General features: G+C 39.1%; 1 protein-coding gene and 1 pseudogene across 34 annotated transcripts in view; one reads left to right on the forward strand and one right to left on the reverse strand.

Annotated features, from left to right (window-relative positions):
- CEP63 (centrosomal protein 63) overlaps positions 1-27,381 on the reverse strand; it is an 86,934-nt gene that overhangs the window by 51,042 nt on the left and 8,511 nt on the right. For 25 of the 34 annotated variants that reach the window (XR_004437329.1, XM_033212590.1, XM_033212602.1 and 22 more), the window contains 2 exons: positions 25,570-25,638; positions 5,977-6,154 (listed from right to left, as the gene is read on the reverse strand). Coding sequence is in view for 33 of the 34 variants with exons in the window: in XM_033212587.1 (XP_033068478.1) it covers positions 5,977-6,154; positions 25,570-25,638 (247 nt within the window). In the remaining variant the exon portion in view is untranslated. Of the gene's footprint in view, positions 1-5,976; positions 6,155-25,569; positions 25,639-26,112; positions 26,581-27,381 lie in introns of those variants that run through there. The other 9 variants (XM_033212597.1, XM_033212608.1, XM_033212606.1 and 6 more) reach the window with 3 other exon arrangements.
- Positions 669-2,429, forward strand: LOC117084528 (annotated as a pseudogene).

Here is a 27,381-nt window from a genome sequence, read left to right on the forward strand (position 1 = left end):
TCAGAGAGTTCAGAAACAATCAATGGTAGGTATGTTTAAAAAACCAAATGAAAGTGAGACAATTAGTAATTTCCAGGAAACAAAAAAGCAGTACAAAAAACAAGTCTGCTTATAATTACACTACCTGACTCAACTGTGAATAATATGTACCATGTTAATGATATAAATACTGAATACTGATCTAACAAAAAATTAAGATATACACTCCTGGAAGGATGAGGGGATGATAATTATACGTAGGAGAGCAAAACCCCTCATCTTTCATAGTACAAGTCATTAAGCAGCTAAAACTACAAATGAAAATATAGCAGTAAATATAGCAGTAAAAGTAGCAGTTTCTCTATGGAAACATAGAGAAAATGCCAAAAGAAAGAGTTAAAGGCTTGAAATTACTCCTCACAGAAATAAGAATCCTAGGTTCAGAAGGGTAGGGAAGATTACTATTTTTTCTTATGAGCCTTGTAGAATTATTTTTCTTTTTATTTACTGTGACAAGTATAAATATTAAAGGTGAAGAAAAGTTCAGGAACATTAAATGCTAATAATGATGGAAGTTACTTGTCCAAGGCCATTCAGCTGAAAAGAGGCAAGGCCAGGACTCCAAATTTCTTACTCATTTCATAAAGTCAACTTGCCCTGTAGGGAGCTAGAAGATAATAACTGCAGGAATGTCCATTAAAACCAACCCAGTGCCAACACTGTAACCAGAAACACAGAAAGCCTTAACTTACAAAATAAGTTGCTTATATTAGTGATCCACCAAGTATGATTTGCAGGTGGGCTGAAGTTATTCACAGACAGCAATCCCACATAAGAAGCCTGAGGCAAGAGTGTAAATCAAGTATGTCATGAAACACACCATTCAGTGTAACTGACATTCTTACAAGCAAAATTTTCTCAGCGAAAGATGGATATACACTGATTTACATTCCGGTGCAAGCTTTTAATCTCATCATGGACCTGTCATTTGATTAGCAGTGGTTTACACCGTAGGACTAACTGCTTCTAGGTCTGTACCTTTCAAACAAATAAGAATGACTGATGTGGTTTGGCTATGTCCCCACCCAAATCTCATGTTGAACTGTAATCTTCAGTGCTGGAGGAGGGGCCTGGTGGGAGGTGATTGGATCAGGGGGCAGACTTCCCCCTTGCTGTTCTTGTGATAGTGAGTTCTCATGAGATCTGGTTGTTTAAAGGTATGTAGCACTTCCCCCTTTGCTCTGTGTCTCCTCCTTTGTCATGTGAAAATGTGCCTGTTTCCTCTTCACTTTATGCCACGATTAAGTTTCCTGAGGCCTCACCAGCCATGTTTCCTGTGCAGCCTGTGGAACTGTGAGTCAATTAAACCTCTTTTCTTCATAACTTACCCAGTCGCAGGTAGTTCCTTATTGCAATGAAAGAATGAACTAATACAATGACAAAAACATAAAGCCCTATTTTCTAGTTCTTGTATCATATACTGCTCAAATCGGAGTATCAATGTGTTATAACACATACTTGAAAGAAGTGTTTTGATTCAAGAAAAATTTTATCAATCTCCACTTCTTTTCTGAGTATGGAGAGGTCAAAAAGGCAAAGAGTGGAACTCCACAGAGAAGTCACGGGAAGAGGATCAGCAAACTTCTAATTAACCAAGCACAACTGCTTTGCCAGGAACATCAGCAAAGGGGACCAAATGAAAATACCTGTTAAAGGTGACAAAGTGCTCTGCCCAAAGAGGAAGGCAGAGTTCAGTGACAACAACCTAAAACCTCAGAAGAAGACACCAATCCCTCCATTACCCTCTAAACTGCTACCCGTTAACCTGATTCGCCAGGACATTCTGTGTGCCTGGTGCCAACAATTAAAGCTGAGCACCAAAGGCCAGAAATTAGATGCACATAAGCACCCATGTGCCTTCACCAACCCAAAACAAAAGGACATTCCTAGCACAGCGAAAGAGGCCAGAATTCGGAAATCATTACAAAAAAAAAAAAAAATCAAAGGTGGACAAGGGGTAAACATCCCTGAAAAGTTCTGAGGAGACACATCCTCCTGAGGTGGCTCTTCCTCCTGGAGGGGGTGCTGCCTGCCATGGAAGAGTCTGCTGCTCTCCTTGAAGGAGTTAATACGGCTGTAAGACAACTTCTACCCCAGGTGCTTTGCTGGCCTCCAGGACAAGAACTGCAGCCAGGGTGGGACACCAGAGGCAGAGGAATCTCCACAAGAGAAGACCATGGGAGAAGTCTCCCTGTAGATACAGATGGTTGGGTTCACCTCCAGTTTCATGCTAGACAAGCCTGGGCTCCAGAAAAGTAACAACGGAGAGTGAGTGCACTCTTCTTGCTTACTGCCTCCCAATTTTCCACCTGCACCTTGAAGATGGTAAGTTGTGCTCCAAATGTGTTCACAGGTATAAGGTCTTAATAAAAAGCATCCAGTGGGAATAAAATACCAGAAAAAAAGGCACATATATGGTAATTAATAGTAGAAAGGCCCAACAGTCAATTCCATGGTCATGTTGCTGATAGGTGAACTCCGGTTCTCGCCACACCTGCTTACAGTCCATGCAGACTGGTGGACTGCAGGTGTTAGACTATGACATGCAGCAGTGTCTGCTGCTTCACAGGCTGAGACATAGACTCTAATTTTTTAAAATGGTAAAACATTTCACAAATTACCATTAATTCTAGTTAATACTTAGAAAAAGTCATTTATAGTACACTTCTAAAATAGAAATGACTTCAACAGCTCTTTTAAGTGAAAACTTCTCCAGCTGAGCACTAAGAAACAATAGTTTGCTCCTGTGATCAATTTCCCTCCCTAGCATACTAACAACTCTAGGAGCTCCTCCATTCCAATTGTAAATTTCATAAAATGCAAAGTATTTTAAGGCAGAGAAAGGCTGTTAATCCTCTCCCTCCCCAAAACACATGATTTTTAATATTCAAAACAATATTTGTTTTATTAATAACCTGAGACTTCTATGATTTGATTCTAGGATAGAAACACAAGGCACTTTGTATTATTTCCACCTAAAATTGTTTTGTGTATTTCTGCTGTTTAAAACGTTTAAGGTTGCTCTCCACTCATAAATACATATTAAATGTATATATACTCAAAACCTGTTGGTGGTACAGGTTGAATCATTTGTTTTTAAAATCACTTTATTTAGGTATGATTGACATACAAAAAGTGGCACATATTTAATGTATCCAACTGAGTTTAACTTTTAATTTTCTGTGTATTTCCTAAATTGATAGTCCCGTGTGTCTTGGAACAGATCTGTTTTTTACTTGTCCTGTGTTTTAATGGCAGTCTCCAATACTGTCTTATTATTACAAGTAGGGGATTTGCTTTGCCCCTTTAATGAAGATATAAAAATAATGCACTGGAAAGGGTGGTAGAACTGGAAAATTTGTAACCATCATGATTACTTAATAGGTTTGGGAAAGAATCCCAAAAATGTTAAGGCAAGAGAAGAAAGGTTGTTGACAAGTGATATGGTTTGGGTCTGTGTCCCCGCCCAAATCACATGTGGAACTGTAACCCCCCAATGTTAGAAGTGGGGCCTAGTGGGAGGTGACTGGATCATGGGGGCAGATATCCTCATTGGTGCTGTTCTCGTGATAGTGAGTTTTCCTGAGATCTAGTTGTTTAGAAGTGTGTAGCACCTCCCCCTTCACTCTCTCCTGCTCCACCATGTGAAGACAGGCCTGCTTCCCCTTTGCCTTCCACCATAATTGAAAGTTTCCTGGGGCCTCCTCAGCAGCCACTATGCTTCTACAGAACTATAAGCCAATTAAACCTCTTTCCTTTATAAATTACTCAGCCTCAGATATTTCTTTATCACAATGTGAACAGCCTAATACAAGAAGCAAGATATTTTCATGATCTCATAGTGTTGTTCCTTCCTGCCCTTCACTGGTTGTTGGTGGTCATAATTTTTCAGCACTATAATAAACACATTTGTTCCTTAAAAAAGAAAGAAAGAAAGAAAGAAAGAAAGAAAGAAAGAGTTGTAATGCAACACAATCTCCCACACGAATTCTATGGAATAGATTCCCATTACTAGATTATCTTCAGAAATCTACTTCTAGAAACTTAATCAACTTTCAGCAGCCCAATCAATGATAGTAGCAAACTGACCAGACAGCTGCAATTCTAAATTTCTTGTATGTCCCCAGGCCAAACTTAAAATCTTCAAATCCTTACCATGGAATCTATCCATTTAATCCCTTAATCTCTCTGAATTTCTCTTTAAGAGAAATTTTGATGTCAAGGGCATTAAATAATGGCAATAATGCCCATGACATTAAAACTAAGCCACAGGAATAAGTTCAAATTTAGCATCACAGTGACTAAATATTATCATAATCACAATTCTTTAATGAGTTTCTAACAAAAAAAAAAATCTATTTATCAACCAGAAAACCACTTTCATTTCAACTTGCTAAACAGAATTTTGTTTTGCCCTAGGAGAAACAAAGTGCTAGCTAAGTAGCCTACCATAAAAGGAACACTGACTCTGCCTAAATTATGATTTTTAAAAAATCAAACATGATTATTCACTGTACTTTTGCATCACCTTCTGTATTTTTGCATCGTGTGTAATTTTAAAATATATTCTCAAAGGTCTACTCAAATTTTAAATTAATTGCAATTTAACAAACAGCATTAGCAGAAAACTTTGATACAGTCATTGTTACCATGTACTACTTTGACCCAAAGTACAAATGGCCAACCAAGGAGAAATTTTCTGGGTAAGCATAATAACATTTTTATCAAGTCAAACTCTTTCCTTGTTACGGGAAACATTTCTAAAATATTCTTAATAAGTTTTCTCAACAAAATCACAATCTCAGTGTGTACCATTCACAGAAGTGTACCTAAGTAAGCTGATGACAGCCTTAATGAATGGTGATCCTACTGGTAGGAAAGGTCTTCAGAGTGAGAAATGGGACCAGTGCTCCCCTATAACTCTAACTCTTCCAATCCTTCTGAGATTGACATCCACACCAAAAATTAAGAGGTAACCCTCACACATAAATGCTTTCTACTTCCCTTCCAAAATTCAGAGTACTCCTCCTAATTTACCAGCTAAATTTATGAGAAGGCAACCAGCAAATATTATTAAACTTTTCCCCAAATTACCAATATCAATGAGTGGTGGGACTGCAGGTAATTTTTATTTTCTTCTTTTCTTTCTTCTCCCCTAATTTTCAACATGGGTAAACATGGCTTTTTTATTTTTTTATTTTTTTATTTTTTGAGACGGAGTTTCGCTCTGTCGCCCAGGCTGGAGTGCAGTGGCCGGATCTCAGCTCACTGCAAGCTCCGCCTCCCGGGTTTACGCCATTCTCCTGCCTCAGCCTCCCAAGTAGCTGGGACTACAGGCGCCCGCCACCTCGCCCGGCTAGTTTTTTTGTATTTTTTAGTAGAGACGGGGTTTCACCGTGTTAGCCAGGATGGTCTCGATCTCCTGACCTCGTGATCTGCCCGTCTCGGCCTCCCAAAGTGCTGGGATTACAGGCTTGAGCCACCGCGCCCGGCGGCTTTTTTTTTTTTAAAAGGGTTCTCTTAATTTTACTTTAAATCTAACCAAAAGAGGCAAATTCTTTAATATGGAACTTGTTGTGTAATACCAGCCACAAAGTGAAGCCAAAAGCAAGTTTCATGAAACTCAGTGAATGTTAATATGAACATGTAATATGATGAAGGTTAGACAATGTGTGGTAACCTTTTACACTTTCTTAAAGAAGTTATGTATATATTACATGTAACCAAGGTAAAATGATCCTTGAAATAAATGCTAATATTTTTATACATTTTCACAATGAATTTTTCTTCTAAAAGAAAACAGCAAAAGTATAATAAAAAACAATAAAGAAACTAACTTGGTATACAAATTATTTCTTCAACAAATATTTAAGAAACACATTTAATATAAAATACAACATAAAAATATCAAAAAGAAGAACAAATAAACTGCTTTACCTCTTTATGTGTCACATCCAACTGACCCCTAAGAGTCTTAAGTTCCTGTTCACGGATTTTCAAGCAAGTTTCTAGAGCATGTGTCCGTCCTTCCCATTCAGATTTTTTATGAGCCACCATTATGTCAATCTGTTTCATGAGCTCCTGTAGTTCTGCTTCACACGATGTCAAAAATCCCCTATAAAGAAGAACAGATCATTAAGAAAACAGAAGATATGTTCAAGTGGCTTTTCATCTTTTTCCTGTAAACATATAGCAGATGTAAATCTACCTGAAGTAAATAATTAAATGAAATTAATATGTCAATTAATAAATTACCAGAAGCAAATAATTGGATTTCTGAGCTTTTGCCTTTTATTTATTTATTTATTTATTTGGAAACAGAGTTTCATTCTTGTTGCCCAGGCTGGAGTGCAATGGCACGATCACGGTTCACTGCAACCTCCACCTCTCGGGTTCAAGCAATTCTCCTGCCTCAGCCTCCCGAGTAGCTGGAATTACAGGCATGTGCCACCAGGCCCAGCTAATTTTTGTTTTTAGCAGAAATGGGGCTTTGCCATGTAGGCCAGGCTGGTTTTGAACTCCTGACCTCAGGTGATCCGCCCGGCCTCAGCCTCCCAAAGTGCTGGGATTACAGGTGTGAGCCACTGTGCCCAGCCTAAGCTTTTACTTTTAATGCTCATATTAAGATGATTACTTATTTCACAGAATATCTTGTCTTCCCCTCATAGCCAACCTAAAGCCCAAGTTGTTTGGTTAGGCACAAGACTAATGTTTTAAGTCTGGTTTGTAGAGCCAGGCTGCCACAGCTAACAAGCGCCTCTGTAATATATTAGGGAAGCTTTCAGGAAGGATCCAGACAAGCCTATATGTCACATTTTCATCTAGCTAAAGGAAAAAGCCTTGGAAGAAAGTAGGCTATCATGCAGGAAAGTGATAATACAATTTTAAGAGCTGCTTCAAGAAATTCATCCTTCAGCCAGATTTATTTCAACTATTTCCACCCATCTTTTTGTCAGAAACTTACTGTAGTCTACCTTACTATTGTAAACTTACTGATATCCTGGCATTTCAGGAGATGCCAGATGTTGCTGAGAAACAGAACTGGACACGGACATACTAGATTCAAAGAGGTTTCCAGAAATGGCCACAGACAGCTTTCAGTAAGGCTTAAATACTTTCAAAAAGCACCTTTTCTTAGTGTGACAGAACCTTTGTACTTTTGCTTCTTAAGAGTAGAAAACTCAAGATAGGATGTAGGCAAACATCTAGCTTCACACTGCTGTGATGAGGCAAACAACCCAAACAAAGTCCCCCCAAAATACTGTGGATCAACTTAGCTTCTGCTCAACACTTTTGCTTCTGTACCCAAAGTACAATATGGTCAGAGACATAACTCAGATAAGCTTTTTAAACTGCAGTGAGAAGCTTAAGGTCAAAAGAAAACTTACCACTGGGAGTCCACACACACCACTTAGGGGCCCACCACTACTACACACATTGTCTGAGGCACTGGTGATCGGCCTGGCCCCTCCTTCCACCACTAGGTGCCCTGGAAAAAAACCACCTTGAGCACTGCCAGCACCTATGCACATCATCCAGGGACCTTGGAGAGGCCTGCCTCACTCACTACTGCTACCACTGGTGCCTGTGCATGTCATCCACGGGCCTGGGGACTGATCTGCCCTGCCTGCTACCACTGGTGCCTGTGCATGCCATCTGGGAAGCCTGAGGACGGGCCCATCCTGCCTGCCACTGCCATCACTACTAGTACGTGATGACCAGTCTGCCTGGTGTCCCTATTCCCAGCAGAGCCTTGCCATAGCCTCCACTAACTACCACAGTCCAAGTCACTGAAGAACTCACAGAAAACACTAATACTGATTATGGCTGGAAAAATCATAGAAACTACACTCCTGCACCCACTGAGAATCAAATCCAAAGCACCCTACCCAACCAACATTATAGATACACCTACAGGAAAAAAATTTTCCCTATGAAAGCCAATCCATGTAACTGGAAGAAGTGACTATTACACCAGATACACAGAACTCAACATAAGGACACAAGAAAAAATGAAAAAGGAAAGAAAAATAACACCTCAAAGGAACACAATAATTCTCTGGTAACAGATCCCAAAGAAAAGGAAATGTATGAAATTCCTAAAAATAATTCAAAACAATGTTATTGGCCGGGCATGGTGGCTCATGCCTGTAATCCCAGCACTTTGGGAGGCCGAGGCAGGTGGATCACCTGAGGTCAGGAGTTCAAGACCAGCCGGGCCAACATGGTGAAACCCTGTCTCTACTTAAAATGCAAAAATTAGCCAGGTGTGGTGGTGTGCACCTGTAGTCCCAGCTACTCTGGAGGCGGGGGCAGGAAAATCACTTCAACCCGGGAGGCGGAGGTTGTGGTGAGCCTAGATTGCACCACTGCACTCCAACCAGGGCGACAGAATGAGACTCCATCTCAAAAAAAAAAAAAAAAAAAGAAAAGAAAAGAAAACAAAGTTATTAAATAAACTCAGTGAGATACAAGAACACACAGATAATAAAAACAAATCAGGAAAACAATGTATGTTCTGAAAAAGAAATTCAACAAAGAGATGGATATCATTAAAAAGAGCCAAACAGAAATCCTGAAACTGAAGAATTCTACAAATGAAATTTAAAAATACAATTGAGTTTCAACAACAGAGTAGAACAAGTAGAAGAATTTTTGAACTTGAAGATGGACCTTTTGAAATAACCCCATTAGACAATAACAACAAAAGAATAAAATATAAAAAAGAATAAAGAAAGCCTACATGGCATATGGGAGACCATAAAGTGACCAAATATTCAAATTCTTGCAAATCCAGAAAGAGAAAAGATGGGCATAGGAACAGAAAACCAATTTGGCCGGGCGCGGTGGCTCAAGCCTGTAATCCCAGCACTTTGGGAGGCTGAGACGGGCGGATCACGAGGTCAGGAGATCGAGACCATCCTGGCTAATACGGTGAAACCCTGTCTCTACTTAAAAATACAAAAAACTAGCCGGGCGACGAGGCGGGCGCCTGTAGTCCCAGCTACTCGGGAGGCTGAGGCAGGAGAATGGCGTAAACCCGGGAGGCGGAGCTTGCAGTGAGCTGAGATCCGGCCACTGCACTCCAGCCTGGGTGGCAGAGCAAGACTCCGTCTCAATAAAAAAAAAGAAAACCAATTTAACAAAATAATAGCTGAAAACTTCCCAATTATTGCAAAAGATATAGATATCCAAATAAAGACAGCTCAAATATCCTCAAATAGATTCAACCTAAAAAGGTCTTCTCTAAGGCACATTATAGCCAAACTGTCAAAAGTCAAAGACACAGAATTCTAAAAACAGCAAGAGAAAAATGTCAAATGTTCTGTGAGTTCCTCACATATAAGGATATTGCCATCAGACTAACAGCAGATTTCTCAGCAAAAACCTTACAGGCCAGGAGAGAATGGGGTGATACATTCAAAGTGCTAAAAGAAAAAACAAACAAACAAAAAAACTGGCTTCTAAGAATACTATACCCAACAGAGCCATCCTTCAGAAATGAAGGAAAAATAAAGGTTTTCCCAGACAAGCAAAAAACTGAGATAATTCATCATCACTAGACCAGCCCTACAAAAAATGCATATGGGAGTCCTACATCATGAGGCAAGAGGATGATATCTGCTATCGTGAAAACACACAAAAAGTGTAAGACTCACTGGTGAAGCAGAAACACAAATGAGAAAGAAAAGGCATCAAACATTATCACACACACACACACACAAAAAAAAAACAGAGAGAGAGAGACCAAATTATACAGGTAAACGATAAAGGAAGAAGAAAGGAACAAAGGATATACAAGAGCATCAGAAAGCAATTAACAAAATTACAGGAGTTAAGTCCTCACCCATCTATAACAACCCTGAATGTAAATGGTTTAAATTCCCCAACTAAAAGATACAGAATGGTTGAATAGATAAAAAGCAAGACCCAACTATGTGCTACCTAAAACAAACTTACTTCATCCATAAAGACACGCATAAACTGAAACTGAAGAAATGGGAAAAAACATCCTACACAAATGAAAACCAAAAGCATGTAGGAGTAGTTATTTCTATATCAGACAAAATAAGACTTTAAGTCAAATAAACATAAAAAGTGACAAAGAAGGTCATTATATAATGAAAAGGGATCAATTCAGCAACAAGATATTACAGGCTGTAAATATACATACATCCAACACCAGAGCACATGGACATACAAAGCAAATATTATTAGAGCTAAAGAGTGAGAGACAGACTCCAATACAATAATAATTGGGGACTTCAATATCCCACTTTGAGCACCGGACAAGTGATTTAGACAGAAAATCAACAAACATCCAGTTTGTTCTACACTATAGACCAAACAGACCTAAAGACATTTATAGAACATTTCATCTAACAGCTGCAAAATATACATTCTTTAGCACACAGAACATTCTCCACGATAGATCATAGGTTAGGCCACAAAACGAGTTTCAACAAATTTTTTAAAATCAAAATCATATCAAGTATCTTAAACCATAATGGAAAAAAGCTAAAAATCAAGATTAAGAGAAACTCTGGAAATTGTACAAATACGTGGAAATTAAACAACATGCTCCTGAATAACCACTGGGGCAGTGAAGAAATTAAAAAAGAAATGCAAAAATGTCTTGAAACAAATGAAAATGAAAATACAACATACTAAAACCTATGGGATACAGCATAGGCAGTGCTAAGAGAGATGTTTATAGCAATAGATGTCTACATCAAAACAGTACAAAGACAAAAAAAAAAAAAGATCGAAATCACACCAAGCATCTTCTCAGACCACAGTGGAATAAAAATATAAAAATAAGAATACCAAGAGGAATTCTCAAAACCACAAAAATACATGGAAACTAAACAACTTGCTCCTGAATGACTTTTGGGTAAACAAAGGCAGATATCAAAAAATTCTTCACAGTGTTAAGAGGAAAGTTTACAGCTCTAAACACCTACATTAAGATCTCAAGTCAACAACCTAAAACAATGTAATGTCACACCTAAAGGAACTAGAAAAATAAGAACTAAACCCAAAGCTAGCAGAAAAAAAGTAGTAACTAAAATCAGAGCAGAAATAAACAAAATTGAGACTAAAACAAATGAAATAAACAGTTGATAAGATTGATGAATTGCTAGCTAAATTAACAGAAAAAAAGAAGATCCAAATAAGTACAATCAGAAATGACAAAGGTGGCATTACAACGAATTCCACAGAAGCACAAAAGATCCTCACAGACTACTATGAACATCTCTATGCACACAGGCTAGAAAATCTAGAAAAAATGGAAAAATTCCTGGAAAACACAACCTCCCAGAATTGAACCAGAAAGAAAGAGAAATCCTCAATAGATTAATAATGAGTTACAAAATTGAATCAGTAATAAAAAGCCTACCAACCAAAAACAGCCCCAGACCAGATGGATTCACAGCCAAATTCTACCAGACATATAAAGAAGAGGTAGTACCAACTCTACTGAAACTATTCCAAAACACTGAGGAGGAGGGATCCCTCTCTAACTCATTCTATGAAACCAACATCACCCCAATACCAAAATCCGGCAAAGATACAACAACAAAAAAGAAAACTACAGACCAATATACCTAATGAACACAGATGTAAAAATCCTCAACAAAATACCAACTGAATCCAGCAGCACATCAAAAAGATAATCCATCACAATCAAGTGGGCTTTACTCCTGGGATGCAAGGATGGTTCAACATAGGCAAAAATCAATAAATGTGATTCATCACATAAACAGAATTTAAAACAAAAACCATATGATAATCTCAATAGATGCAGAAAAAAACATTCAATAAAATCTAATATCCCTTCATGTTAAAAGCCCTCAACAAACTAGGCATCGAAGGAATTGACCTTAAAATAGTAAGAGCCATCTATGACAAACCCACAGCCAATATCATACTGAATAAGCAAAAGCCAAAAAGCATTCCCCCGAGACCTGGAACATGACAAGGATGTCCTCTCTTGCCACTCCTACTGAACCGTACTTGATGTCCTAGCCAGAGCAATCAGGCAAGAGAAAGAAATAAAAGGCATTCAAATAGGAAAAGAAGAAGGCAAATTATCTATCTTTGCTGATGATATGATTCTTTACCTAGAAAACCCTGAAAATTCTACCAAAATGTTTCTAGACCTGATACACAAGCTTTGGTAACGTTTCAGAATGCAAAATCAATGTACAAAAATCAGTAGCATTTCCATACACCAATAATGTTCAAGCTGAGTACTGAATCAAGAACACAATCCCGCTCCAACTCTCAGCGCGAGCAACATAGAAGACCGGTGATTTCTGCATTTTCAACTGAGGTACTGGGGTCATCTCACTAGGGAGTGCCGGACAATCGGTGCTGGTCAGCTGCTGCAGCCCGACCAGTGAGAGCTGAAGCAGGGCGAGGCATCGCCTCACCTGGGAAGCGCAAGGGGGAAGGGAATCCCTTCTCCTAGCCAGGGGAACTGAGACACACAACACCTGGAAAATCGGGTAACTCCCACCCCAATACTGCATTTTAAGCAAACGGGCATACCAGGAGAATATATCCCACACCTGGCCAGGAGGGTCCCACGCCCACGGAGCCTCCCTCATTGCTAGCACAGCAGTCTGCGATCTAACCGCAAGGCAGCAGCGAGGTTGGGGGAGGGGCGCCCGCCATTGCTGAGGCTTAAGTAGGTAAACAAAGCCACTGGGAAGCTCGAACTGGGTGGAGCTCACAGCAGCTCAAGGAAACCTGCCTGTCTCTGTAGACTCCACCTCTGGGAACAGGGCACAGCTAAACAACAACAACAAAAAAAGCAGCAGAAACCTCTGCAGATGCAAACGACTCTGTCTGACAGCTTTGAAGAGAGCAGTGGATCTCCCCACAGGGAGGTTGAGATCTGAGAAGGGACAGACTGCCTGCTCAAGTGGGTCCCTGACCCCTGAATAGCCTAACTGGGAGACATCCCCCACTAGGGGCAGTCTGACACCCCACACCTCACAGGGTGGAGTACACCCCTGAGAGGAAGCTTCCAAAGTAAGAATCAGACAGGTACACTCGCTGTTCAGCAATATTCTATCTTCTGCAAACTCTGCTGCTGATACCCAGGCAAACAGGGTCTGGAGTGCACCTCAAGCAATCTCCAACAGACCTACAGCTGAGGGTCCTGACTGTTAGAAGGAAAACTATCAAACAGGAAGGACACCTATACCAAAACCCCATCAGTATGTCACCATGATCAAAGACCAGAGGCAGATAAAACCACAAAGATGGGGAAAAAGCAGGGCAGAAAAGCTGGAAATTCAAAAAATAAGAGCGCATCTCCCCCTGCAAAGGAGCGCAGCTCATCACCAGCAACGGATCAAAGCTGGTCAGAGAATGACTTTGACGAGATGAGAGAAGAAGGCTTCAGTCCATCAAACTTCTCAGAGCTAAAGGAGGAATTACGTACCCAGTGCAAAGAAACTAAAAATCTTGAAAAAAGAGTGGAAGAATTGATAGCTAGACTAATTAATGCAGAGAAGGTCATAAACGAAATGACAGAGATGAAAACCATGACACGAGAAATACGTGACAAATCCACAAGCTTTAGTAACCGACTCGATCAACTGGAAGAAAGAGTATCAGCGATTGAGGATCAAATGAATGAAATGAAGCGAGAAGGGAAACCAAAAGAAAAAAGAAGAAAAAGAAATGAACAAAGCCTGCAAGAAGTATGGGATTATGTAAAAAGACCAAATCTACGTCTGATTGGGGTGCCTGAAAGTGAGGGGGAAAATGGAACCAAGTTGGAAAACACTCTTCAGGATATCATCCAGGAGAACTTCCCCAACCTAGTAGGGCAGGCCAACATTCAAATTCAGGAAATACAGAGAACACCACAAAGATACTCCTCGAGAAGAGCAACTCCAAGACACATAATTGCCAGATTCACCAAAGTTGAAATGAAGGAAAAAATCTTAAGGGCAGCCAGAGAGAAAGGTCGGGTTACCCACAAGGGAAGCCCATCAGACTAACAGCAGATCTCTCGGCAGAAACTCTACAAGCCAGAAGAGAGTGGGGGCCAATATTCAACATTCTTAAAGAAAAGAATTTTAAACCCAGAATATCATATCCAGCCAAACTAAGTTTCATAAGTGAAGGAGAAATAAAATCCTTTACAGATAAGCAAATGCTTAGAGATTTTGTCACCACCAGGCCTGCCTTACAAGAGACCCTGAAGGAAGCCCTAAACATGGAAAGGAACAACCAGTACCAGCTATTGCAAAAACATGCCAAAATGTAAAGACCATCGAGGCTAGGAAGAAACTGCATCAACTAACGAGCAAAATAACCAGTTAATATCATAATGGCAGGATCAAGTTCACACATAACAATATTAACCTTAAATGTAAATGGACTAAATGCTCCAATTAAAAGACACAGACTGGCAAACTGGATAAAGAGTCAAGACCCATCAGTCTGCTGTATTCAGGAGACCCATCTTACACGCAGAGACATACATAGGCTCAAAATAAAGGGATGGAGGAAGATCTACCAAGCAAATGGAGAACAAAAAAAAGTAGGGGTTGCAATCCTAGTCTCTGATAAAACAGACTTTAAACCATCAAAGATTAAAAGAGACAAAGGAGGCCATTACATAATGGTAAAGGGATCAATTCAACAGGAAGAGCTAACTCTCCTAAATATCTATGCACCCAATACAGGAGCACCCAGATTCATCAAGCAAGTCCTTAGAGACTTACAAAGAGACTTAGACTCCCATACAATAATAATGGGAGACTTCAACACTCCACTGTCAACATTAGACAGATCAATGAGACAGAAAGTTAACAAGGATATCCAGGAATTGAACTCATCTCTGCACCAAGCGGACCTAATAGACATCTATAGAACTCTCCACCCCAAATCAACAGAATATACATTCTTCTCAGCACCACATCGCACTTATTCCAAAACTGACCACATAATTGGAAGTAAAGCACTCCTCAGCAAATGTAAAAGAATAGAAATTATAACAAACTGTCTCTCAGACCACAGGGCAATCAAACTAGAACTCAGGACTAAGAAACTCAATCAAAACCGCTCAACTACATGGAAACTGAACAACCTGCTCCTGAATGACTACTGAGTACATAACGAAATGAAGGCAGAAATAAAGATGTTCTTTGAAACCAATGAGAACAAAGATACAACATACCAGAATCTCTGGGACACATTTAAAGCAGTGTGTAGAGGGAAATTTATAGCACTAAATGCCCACAAGAGAAAGCAGGAAAGATCTAAAATCGACACTCTAACATCACAATTAAAAGAACTAGAGAAGCAAGAGCAAACACGTTCAAAAGCTAGCAGAAAGCAAGAAATGACTAAGATCAGAGCAGAACTGAAGGAGATAGAGACACAAAAAACCCTCCAAAAAATCAATGAATCCAGGAGTTGGTTTTCTGAAAAGATCAACAAAATTGACAGACCACTAGCAAGACTAATAAAGAAGAAAAGAGAGAAGAATCAAATAGACGCAATAAAAAATGATAAAGGGGATATCACCACGGACCCCACAGAAATATAAACTACCATCAGAGAATACTATAAACACCTCTACGCAAATCAACTAGAAAATCTAGAAGAAATGGATAATTTCCTGGACACTTACACTCTTCCAAGACTAAACCAGGAAGAAGTTGAATCCCCGAACAGACCAATAGCAGGCTCTGAAATTGAGGCAATAATTAATAGCCTACCAACCAAAAAAAGTCCAGGACCAGATGGATTCACAGCTGAATTCTACCAGAGGTACAAGGAGGAGCTGGTACCATTCCTTCTGAAACTATTCCAATCAGTAGAAAAAGAGGGAATCCTCCCTAACTCATTTTATGAGGCCAACATCATCCTGATACCAAAGCCTGGCATAGACACAACAAAAAAAGAAAATTTTAGACCAATATCCCTGATGAACATCGATGTAAAAATCCTCAATAAAATACTGGCAAACCGGATTCAGCAGCACATCAAAAAGCTTATCCACCATGATCAAGTGGGCTTCATCCCTGGGATGCAAGGCTGGTTCAACATTCGCAAATCAATAAACGTAATCCAGCATATAAACAGAACCAAAGACAAGAACCACATGATTATCTCAATAGATGCAGAAAAGGCTTTTGACAAAATTCAACAGGACTTCATGCTAAAAACGCTCAATAAATTCGGTATTGATGGAACGTACCTCAAAATAATAAGAGCTATTTATGACAAACCCACAGCCAATATCATACTGAATGGGCAAAAACTGGAAAAATTCCCTTTGAAAACTGGCACAAGACAGGGATGCCCTCTCTCACCACTCCTATTCAACATAGTGTTGGAAGTTCTGGCTAGGGCAATCAGGCAAGAGAAAGAAATCAAGGGTATTCAGTTAGGAAGAGAAGAAGTCAAATTGTCCCTGTTTGCAGATGACATGATTGTATATTTAGAAAACCCCATTGTCTCAGCCCAAAATTTCCTTAAGCTGATAAGCAACTTCAGCAAAGTCTCAGGATACAAAATTAATGTGCAAAATTCACAAGCATTCTTATACACCAGTAACAGACAAACAGAGAGCCAAATCATGAATGAACTTCCATTCACAACTGCTTCAAAGAGAATCAAATACCTAGGAATCCAACTTACAAGGGATGTAAAGGACCTCTTCAAGGAGAACTACAAACCACTGCTCAGTGAAATCAAAGAGGACACAAACAAATGGAAGAACATACCATGCTCATGGATAGGAAGAATCAATATTGTGAAAATGGCCATACTGCCCAAGGTTATTTATAGATTCAATGCCATCTCCATCAAGCTACCAATGACTTTCTTCACAGAATTGGAAAAAACTGCTTTAAAGTTCATATGAAACCAAAAAAGAGCCCGCATTGCCAAGACAATCCTAAGTCAAAAGAACAAAGCTGGAGGCATCACGCTACCTGACTTCAAGCTACACTACAAGGCTACAGTAACCAAAACAGCGTGGTACTGGTACCAAAACAGAGATATAGACCAATGGAACAGAACAGAGTCCTCAGAAATAATACCACACATCTATAGCCATCTGATCTTTGACAAACCTGACAAAAACAAGAAATGGGGAAAGGATTCCCTATTTAATAAATGGTGCTGGGAAAATTGGCTAGCCATAAGTAGAAAGCTGAAACTAGATCCTTTCCTTACTCCTTACACGAAAATTAATTCAAGATGGATTAGAGACTTAAATGTTAGACCTAATACCATCAAAACCCTAGAAGAAAACCTAGGTAGTACCATTCAGGACATAGGCATGGGCAAGGACTTCATGTCTAAAACACCAAAAGCAACGGCAGCAAAAGCCAAAATTGACAAATGGGATCTAATTAAACTAAAGAGCTTCTGCACAGCAAAAGAAACTACCATCAGAGTGAACAGGCAACCTACAGAATGGGAGAAAATTTTTGCAATTTACTCATCTGACAAAGGGCTAATATCCAGAACCTACAAAGAACTCAAACAAATTTACAAGAAAAAACAAACAACCCCATCAAAAAGTGGGCAAAGGATATGAACAGACATTTCTCAAAAGAAGACATTCATACAGCCAACAGACACATGAAAAAATGCTCATCATCACTGGCCATCAGAGAAATGCAAATCAAAACCACAATGAGATACCATCTCACACCAGTTAGAATGGCAATCATTAAAAAGTCAGGAAATAACAGGTGCTGGAGAGGATGTGGAGAAATAGGAACACTTTTACACTGTTGGTGGGATTGTAAACTAGTTCAACCATTATGGAAAACAGTATGGCAATTCCTCAAGGATCTAGAACCAGTTGTACCATATGACCCAGCCATCCCACTACTGGGTATATACCCAAAGGATTATAAATCATGCTGCTACAAAGACACATGCACACGTATGTTTATTGCGGCACTATTCACAATAGCAAAGACTTGGAATCAACCAAATGTCCATCTGTGACAGACTGGATTAAGAAAATGTGGCACATATACACCATGGAATACTATGCAGCCATAAAAAAGGATGAGTTTGCGTCCTTTGTAGGGACATGGATGCAGCTGGAAACCATCATTCTTAGCAAACTATCACAAGAAGAGAAAACCAAACACCGCATGTTCTCACTCATAGGTGGGAACTGAACAATGAGATCACTTGGACTCGGGAAGGGGAACATCACACACCAGGGCCTATCATGGGGAGGGGGGAGGGGGGAGGAATTGCATTGGGAGTTATACCTGATATAAATGACGAAATGATGGGTGCTGACGAGTTGATGGGTGCAGCACATCAACATGGCACAAGTATACATATGTAACAAACCTGCACGTTATGCACATGTACCCTAGAACTTAAAGTATAATAATAAAAAAATAAATAAAAATAAAAAAAAGTAAAAAAAAAAAACACAATCCCATTTACAATAGCCACACATAAAAAAAAAAAAACCTAAGAATACATCTAACCACAGAAGTGAAAGATCTCTACAAAAAGAATTACAAAACACTGCTGAAAGAAATCACAGATGACATAAACAAATGGAAAAATATTCCATGCTCATGGTTTGGAAGAATCTATACAATTAAAATGGCCATCCTGCCCAAAGCAATCTATGGATTCAATGCAATTCCTACCAAATTACTGTCATTCTTCAAAGAACTAGAAAAAAACTATCTTAAAATTTATATGGAACCAAAAAAGAGCCCAAATAGCCAAAGCAATCCTACCCACAAAGGACAAAGCTAGAGACACCATATTACCTTACTTTATACTATAATGCTATAGTAACCAAAACAGCATGACACTGGTACAAAAATGGACACACAGACCAATGGAACAAAACAGAGAACCAGAAATAAAGCTACACACCTATAACGAACTGATCTTCAACAAAGTTGACAAAAATAAACAATACAGAAAGGATACTCTATTCAACAAATGGTGCTGGGAAAACTGGCTAATTGTATGAAGAATGCAACTCAACCCCTACACCTCCTCACCATACGCAAAAATTAATTCAAGATGGATTAAAGATTTAAAGGTAAGATCTCAAACTGTAAGAATCCTAGGGGAAAAATCTAGGAAATACTCTTCTGGACACTGGCCTAGGCAGAGAATTTATGACTCAAAAAGTTATGTCCTCAAAAGCAAATGCAACAAAAACAAAAATTGACAACTGGGACCTAATTAAAGAGCTTCGGCACAGAAAAAAAATAAAAAATAAAAAAACTACCAACAGAGTGAACTGACAACCTACAGAATGAGAGAACATATTTGCAAACTACGCATCCAACAAAGGGCTAATATCCATAAACTACAACGAACTTGAAAAATGTTCAACATCACTAATCATTAGAGAAATGCAAATCAAACCACAATGAGATACCACCTCACACCAGTCAGAATGGCCATTATAAAAAAATCAAAACATAACAGATGTTGGTGAGGCATTGAAGAAAAAGCAACACTGTTGGTGAGAATGTAAGTTAGTTCAACCCCTGTGGAAAGCAGTTTGGAGATTTCTCAAAGAACTAAAACTAGAATTAGAACTACCAATTGATTCGGCAATCCCATTACCAGGTATATACTCAAAGGAAAATAAATAATGCTACCAAAAAGACACATGCGCTCACATGTTCATCGCAACACCAATCACAATAGCAGACACGGAACCAACCTATGTTGATGGTGGATTGGATAAAGAAAATGTGGTACATATACACCATGGAATACTACACAGCCATAAAAGAAAAACAAAATGCTATTTGTAGCAATGTAGATGCAGCTGCAGGCTACTATCCTAAGCAAATTAAGACAGAAGCAGAGAACCAAATACTGCATGCTTTCATTTACAAGTGGAAGCTAAACATTGACTACACACAGACATAAAGATGGGAATAATAAGCCAGGCACGGTGGCTAACACTTGTAATCCCAGCACTTTGGGAGGCTGAGGCAGGGGGATCACCTGAGGTCAGGAGTTCGAGACCAGCCTGGCCAACACGGCGAAATCTCATCTCTACCAAAAATACAAAAAAAAATTAGACACTGGAGACTCCAAAAGAAAGCAAGGGCAGAGGGCGGGCAAAGGATGAAAAATTATCCTTTTGCGTACTATGTTCAATAAATGTGATTCGTCACATAAACAGAATTTAAAACAAAAACCATATGGTAATCTCAATAGATGCAGAAAAAACATTCAATAAAATCTAATATCCCTTCTGACTTGTTTTTCTAAGACCACCAGAGCGGGCACAAAAGAACCAGCGACTAGGCAAGTGTAGGAGCAAAACTGCAAGTTTATTTTGGTCACCTAAGGTGTGGGGAAGAGGTCTGTCGGCCTCCGGCAAAGAAGGTCGACAGAGTCCCCCCGTGGGGCTCTCGGACGGCGTTCCTGGAGTCCTGACATCCCGACAGGAGTGAAGGACTGAGGAAGGCCGCGCGTGGCGTCCCTCCGGAGCGGCTTCTCTAGGAGTGGGAGGGCAATAGGCGGGGCATGGGCGTGTCGGGGGGCGTTCCACAGGTGCGACCAGGTAAATCTTGGTCTCTTCGGATTGACATCACCTGGCGCATGCCTAGTTGGTCTGCACCCTCCCGGGTCGCCAGCTGCATTTTCGCGCGCGCGAGAAAAGTTGGGCGGGGGCGGGGGAGATGAAGAACCCGGAAGTGCACCATCTTGCCTCCGTTCATCCAAACACCTTCATGTTAAAAGCCCTCAACAAATTAGGCATCAAAGGAACCGACCTCAAAATAGTAAGAGCCATCTATGACAAACCCACAGCCAATATCATACTGAATAAGCAGTATCTATCTTTGCTGATGATATGATTCTTTACCTAGAAAATCTGAAAATCCTACCAAAATGTTCCTAGACCTGATAAACAAGCTTTGGTAAAGTTTCAGAATGCAAAATCAATGTACAAAAATCAGTAGCATTTCTATACACCAATAATGTTCAAGCTGAGTATTGAATCAAGAACACAATCCCATTTACAATAGCCACACATAAAAAAAAAAAAAAATCTAAGAATACGTCTAACCACAGAAGTGAAAGATCTCTACAAAAAGAATTACAAAGATGTAATACATACGGTGACAGGATACATAGAAGCCCAAGCTTCAGCATCACACAATATATTCATGTAACAAAGCAGCACATGTACCCCTGAATCTAAAAAATAAAAACAGTACAAAGACTTCAAATAAAGAACCTAATGATGCACTTCAAGTACCAAAGCAACAACAAACAAAACCCAATTAGTAGAAGGAAAAAAAACAAAGATCAGAGCAGAAATAAACAAAATAGAGACTAAAAAACAATACAAAGAATCAATGAAACAAAAAGTTGGTTTTCTAAAAAGATAAAATCGATAAACCATTAGCTAGACTAACCAAGAAAAAAGAGAAGACCTAAATAAATAAAATCAGAAAGAGAAAAGGCAACATGACAACTGATACCACAAAAATACAAAGGAACATTAGAGATTATTACAAACAACTATACGCTAACAAATTGGAACACCTAGAGGAAATAAATTCCTGGACACACATAATCTACCAAGACTGAACCAGGAAGAATTAGAAAACCTGAAAAGACCAATAATGAGTGACATGACTGAACCAGGAATAAAAAGTCTCCCAAGAGAGAAAAGCCCAGGACCTGATGGCATTACTGCTGAATTCTACCAATTTCATAAAGAAGAACATCAATTCTTCTCAAAGTATTCCAAAAAAATTGAAGAAGAGAAAAATTTTCCTAACTTATTCTACAAGGCCACCTTTACTCTGATGACAAAAGCAGACAAGGACACAACAAAAGAAGACAACTACAGACCAATATCCCTGATGAACACAGATGCAAAAATCCTCAACAAAATACTAGCCAACCAAATCCAACAACAAAACAAAAAGATAATACAGCATGATCAAGTGGGATTTATCCCAGGTATGCAAGAATGGTTCAACATACAATCAATAAAAGTGATACATCACATCAACAGAATGAAAGACAAAAACCATATCATCATCTCAACAAATGCAGGAAAAGCACCCGATAAAATTCAGCATCTCTCCCTGATAAAAACTCTCAATCAAGCATAGAAAGAACATACTTCAACATAATAAAGGCCATATATGACAAACCCCCAGCTATCAGTATACTGGATGGGGAAAAGCTGAAAGCCCTTCCTCTAAGAACTTGAACACAACAAGGATGCCCACTTCCACCACTCCCATTCAACACGTAACTGAAAGTCCTAGTCAGAGCAATCAGGCAAGAAAAACAAATACTGGCATCCAAATTGGAAAGGAGGAAGTCAAACTGTTGCTCTTTCTGTACAACATAATCTGACATACAGAAAAACCTAAATACTCCACCAAAAAAGTCTTAGAACTGATAAAGAAATTCAGTAAAGTTTCAGAATACAAAATCAACATACAAAAATCAGTACTGTTTCAATACACCAATAACAAACTAGCTGAAAGAGAAATCAAAACAGCAATCCCATTTACAAAAGCTACAAGAAAAAAAATAATACCTAGGATTAAATTTAACCAAGGACATAAAAGACCTCTACAAAGAAAACTATGAAACACTGATGAAAGAAATTGAAGAGGATACAAACAAATGAAAAGACATCCATGCCCATGGATCAGAAGAATTAATATATTCAAATGATTATATCCAAAGCTATCTACAGATTCAATGCAATCTCTATCAAATACCTATGACATGCTTCACAGTAATAGAAAAAATAATCCTAAAATTCACACCGAACCATAAAAGGCCCTGAATAGCCAAAGGAATCCTGATCAAAAGGAACAAAACTGGAGGTATCACACTACCTGCCTGACTTCAAAATACACTATCAAGCTATAATAACCAAAACAGCATGGTATTGGTATAAAAGGCAGACATACACACCAATGGAACAAAATAAACAGCCTAGAAATAAATCCACATGCTTACAGCCAACTGATTTCCAACAAAGATGCCAATAACATACAATGGGAAAAGGATGCCCTATTCAATAAATGGTGCTGGAAAAAATGGATATTCACATGCAGAAAAATGAAACTAGACTCCTATCTCTCACCGTATTTAAAAAAAATCAATTCAAAATGGACTAAAGACTTAAATGTAAGACCCAAAACTATAAAACTACTAGAAGAAAACAAAGGGACTGGGTACAGTGGCTGATGCCTGTGATCCCAACTACTCAGTAGGCTGAGGCAGGAGGATCACTTGAGGCCAGGAGTTCAAGACCAGCTTGAGCAACACAGTGAGATATCTCTAAAAAAAAAAAAAAAAACACTGTTCTTAAATTAGCCAGATGACACGTCTATGGTCCCAGATACTTGGGACACTGAAGCAGGAGGATCACCTGAACCTAGGCGTTTGAGGCTACAGTGAGCTACAACTGTGCTGCTGTACTCCAGTCTGTGCAACAGAATGAGATGCCTGTCTCTAAAAAAAAAAAAAAAAAAAGGAAAGAAAATATAGAGGAAATGCTTCAGGACATTGGTCAAGGCAAAGATTTTATGGCTTAGACTTCAAAAGCACAGGCAGTAAAAACAAAAACTGACAATTGGGACTTAGTTAAACTAAGAAGTTTTTGCACACCAAAGGAAACAATCAACAGAGCCAAAGACAACTTGTAGAATGGGAGAAAATATTTGCAAACTATTTATTCAGCAAGGGATTAAACATCCAGAATATACAAGAAAAACAACTCAAGAGCAAAAAAACAAAAACCCTATTAAAATGTGGGCAAAGGACTTGAATAGACATTTCTCAAAAGAAGACATACACATGGCCAAAAGGTATATGAAAAAATGCTTGACACCACTAAATCACCAGGGAAATACAAGTGAAAACCACAATATCATCTCACCCCAGTTAGAATGATTATCAAAAAGACAAAAAATAACAAATGCTGGGGAGGATGTGGACAAAAGGGAACTCTTACATGCTGCTGGTGAGAATGTAAAATTAGTACAGCCATTATGGAAAACTAAATGGAGTTTTCCAAAAAACTACAAATAGAACTACCATATTGTATATAGCATCCTTAACATAAGTAACTCCATTTTAGAAAGAGACTGCATCTCACATTTCAAAAGACATCATGCCCACAGGGACCTAATCAATAAAGACTGCACCCAATCACATAATGACATAAACAGGCAAAATATTTCACTATCAGTTCTCACCAGAAGACTCTGTGGCCACAAAAAGAGCAAGACTTAGCCAGCTCAAAACAGCTGTCTTGATAAGACCCTGTCTTGCTGTCATCTGTGATCAGCACCTGGCATCTGTCGCCAAAGGCTCTTCCTTGCAAGATGTTGACAACCGTCCAGATCAGGCCAGAATACTCTCTTTGTTTGGTTGCTCTCTTTGGACTAGTTCTTTAGCACCCCCCCTTTCTTTTCTGTCCTTTTCTCCTGTTAATTGTTACTTTGTTTGATGTGGAATGTTTACGCTGTAACATTTACATATATTAATTAAATACGCTATTATGTGTGGTTTGCAATATTGACTGACTTGTGGAGAGGCTTGAGTCTGTTTGCCCATGGCTCTGACTATCAAGTGAACTGGTAGTACTAGTGGGAACTGCCTCCTTGGGAACTCCATATAGCTTGTGGTTTTTATGACTGAAATAGCATCACTAAAAGTTTGCTCTTGTAGAAAGACACAAACATGTATGGACCTGGTTATGTCTGACTTTGTACCACTCATAACACATATGATCCAGAGAGCACACTATTGGGTAATCTATCCAAATGAAAGGAAATCAATATGTGAAAGGGATACTTGTACCCCCATGTTTATTGCAGCATTATTCACAATAACCAAGATATGGAAATGACTTAAGTGTCCAACAGCAGATTAATGGACAAAGAAAATGTCAGATATATATCCATCATGGAGTACTATTCAGTCACAAAACAGAATGAAGCCCTGTCATTTGCAGGAACATGGATAAAACTGGAGGTCATTAAGTGAAATAATAGGCACAGAAAGACAAACATCTCATGTTCTCATTCATGTGTGGGGTCTAAAAAAGTTCACCTCACAGAGGTAGAGAGTAGAACAATGGTTACCAGAGGCTGGGAAGGGGTTGGGGGTGAAGAATGTTTGGTTAATGGGTACAAACCATACAGTTAGGTAGAAGAGTAAGCTATAGTGTTAAATAGCACAGTAAGGTGACTAATAAGTAACTAGTATGTGACTAGTTAAGTAACTAGCACAGTAGGGTGACTAGCACAGTAAGGTCCCTTAAACTTTAAAATTTTACTGTGTATTTCAAAGTAGCTAGAAGAATTGAAATGTTCCCAAAACAAAAAATGATAAATGCTTGAGCTGATAGGTATTTTAAATTCCCTTATTTGATCATTACGCATTATATGTATGTATCAAGGTATCACGTGGACCCTATAAATATGTATAATTATGTATTAACCAAACAATTAATTTTTATAAAAGCAAACTTACCCACCATGCCCTCGATTTTGCATTCTTTCTAACAAAGCCTCCATCACCAAATCCCCTTTGTTCTGGCAACTGACAAAGAAAAAATATCAGTCATGAGAAAATTCATTTCTTCAGTTCTAACATTCTAACTTACAACTTAAGAATGTGAATGAAAGCATACATAACAAGGAAAAAATGCTGCACTTCTTAAGATGACTGTAGAAGCAGTCAAAGAACATCACTTCAGGAAAACTAGGAACAAACATATTTCAGATTAAAACAGAATAACTTAAAAATATCTGAATTGCTGTTGATACTCTCTCCATGTAACTATCAAATACCTCATTGTTCTTTGTCTAGTTCCTAATGTCGGGTGGGTGGGGGTGGAAGTGGGATCTCTCTAACAGAGGGATAGTACACAAACCCCCTTACAAAATGAGAAAGAAATTGGGTTCACACACGTCAGAGGGAAAGCATAGCTTTTTTAAAATAAAGAGATAGTATAAAAAATGTGAAGTGCACTGAGATTAAACTCTTTAGTCTATCATGGGAAAGCCGACTCACCCCTGAAGACAGGCTCATAGAGCTTCCTGCATGCAACATCCTCTCTTCACCGAAAGGCAGCCACAGGGCCCTCCTGCCTCTGCACTTCATTTGCTCCCAGTGCTTAACTTTCATAGGAGTTCTTTCATAGGAGTTACACCACACTGGAAGTGAGTTTTTTACACACTATTTTTCCTTACTAGATATTCACCCCTCCAGGGCAGAAATCCAATTTTATTCATCTCTGCAGCTCCAGAGCTCAATGCAGCATTTCAACATGGTACGTGGCAGATTCTTTTGGCTGACCTTAACTCCCCTCTGTCTTTTACCTACCCTCTCCCCCATGCAAACTGGTCATAGCTAGGGGACTACATGAAGAGTCTAGCAGAGAAAGAGGGAAAGGGAGATAGAAGACTGCCATATAAAGGGCAAGATACAGTCGGGTGCGGTGGCTCATGCCTGTAATCCTAGAACTTGGGAGGCTGAGGCGGGCGGATCACTTGCGGTCAGCAATTTGAGACCAGCCTGGCCAACATGGTAAAATCCCGACTCTACCAAAAAAAAAAAACAAAAAAAAATTAGCCGGGCATGGTGGTGTGCACCTGTAGTTCCAGCTATCGGGAGGCTGAGGCAGGAGAATTTCTTGAAGCCAGGAGGCGGAGGTTGCAGTGATCCGAGATCATGCCATTGCACTACAGCCTGGGCGACAGAGAGAGATTCCATCTCAACTAAATAAATAAATAAATAAAATAAAGGGTAAGATACACCATGAAGAAAGGTGACAGTGAGAAAGGAAAGAAGACCCTTAAACTCAGAAGTGTTGATTAATATGTGCTGTATGCTTCTCGTCTTTTATAATAAATCTTCAAAATGTTCAATGTCAAACCACTTTTCATTCCAAAATGCTTTTTCCTTAAACCTTTAGACAATAACCAAAGACTGTGGTGTAGACATTCTGCCCCTGGGCTAATCCTCATCTAAAAATTATACTGCTGTAAGAAGTAGATTATTTTATTCAACACATAATTCAGTGTTGTACTAACAACTAGATATATAGTGATGAACGATATGGCCCTTTTCAAGGTATTAATAGTCTAGTATGGGACAGAAAAAAATGAGACAAAAAGGCTTTCCCAGTGTGATACAGTAAGAGGCATGCCCAGGGTGTTCCAGAGACACAGAGGAGAATGAGAAGACCGGAAAATAGAACCACTGCATCTTATTTGCATCTATTTCTAAAGATACTAACAAACTGAGTATTAAACTATTCGTGCACAAACATGACACGGA

The sequence above is a fragment of the Trachypithecus francoisi genome, unplaced genomic scaffold (assembly GCF_009764315.1).
Source record: "Trachypithecus francoisi isolate TF-2019V2 unplaced genomic scaffold, Tfra_2.0 Lachesis_group0, whole genome shotgun sequence".
Classification (NCBI taxonomy): domain Eukaryota; kingdom Metazoa; phylum Chordata; class Mammalia; order Primates; family Cercopithecidae; genus Trachypithecus; species Trachypithecus francoisi.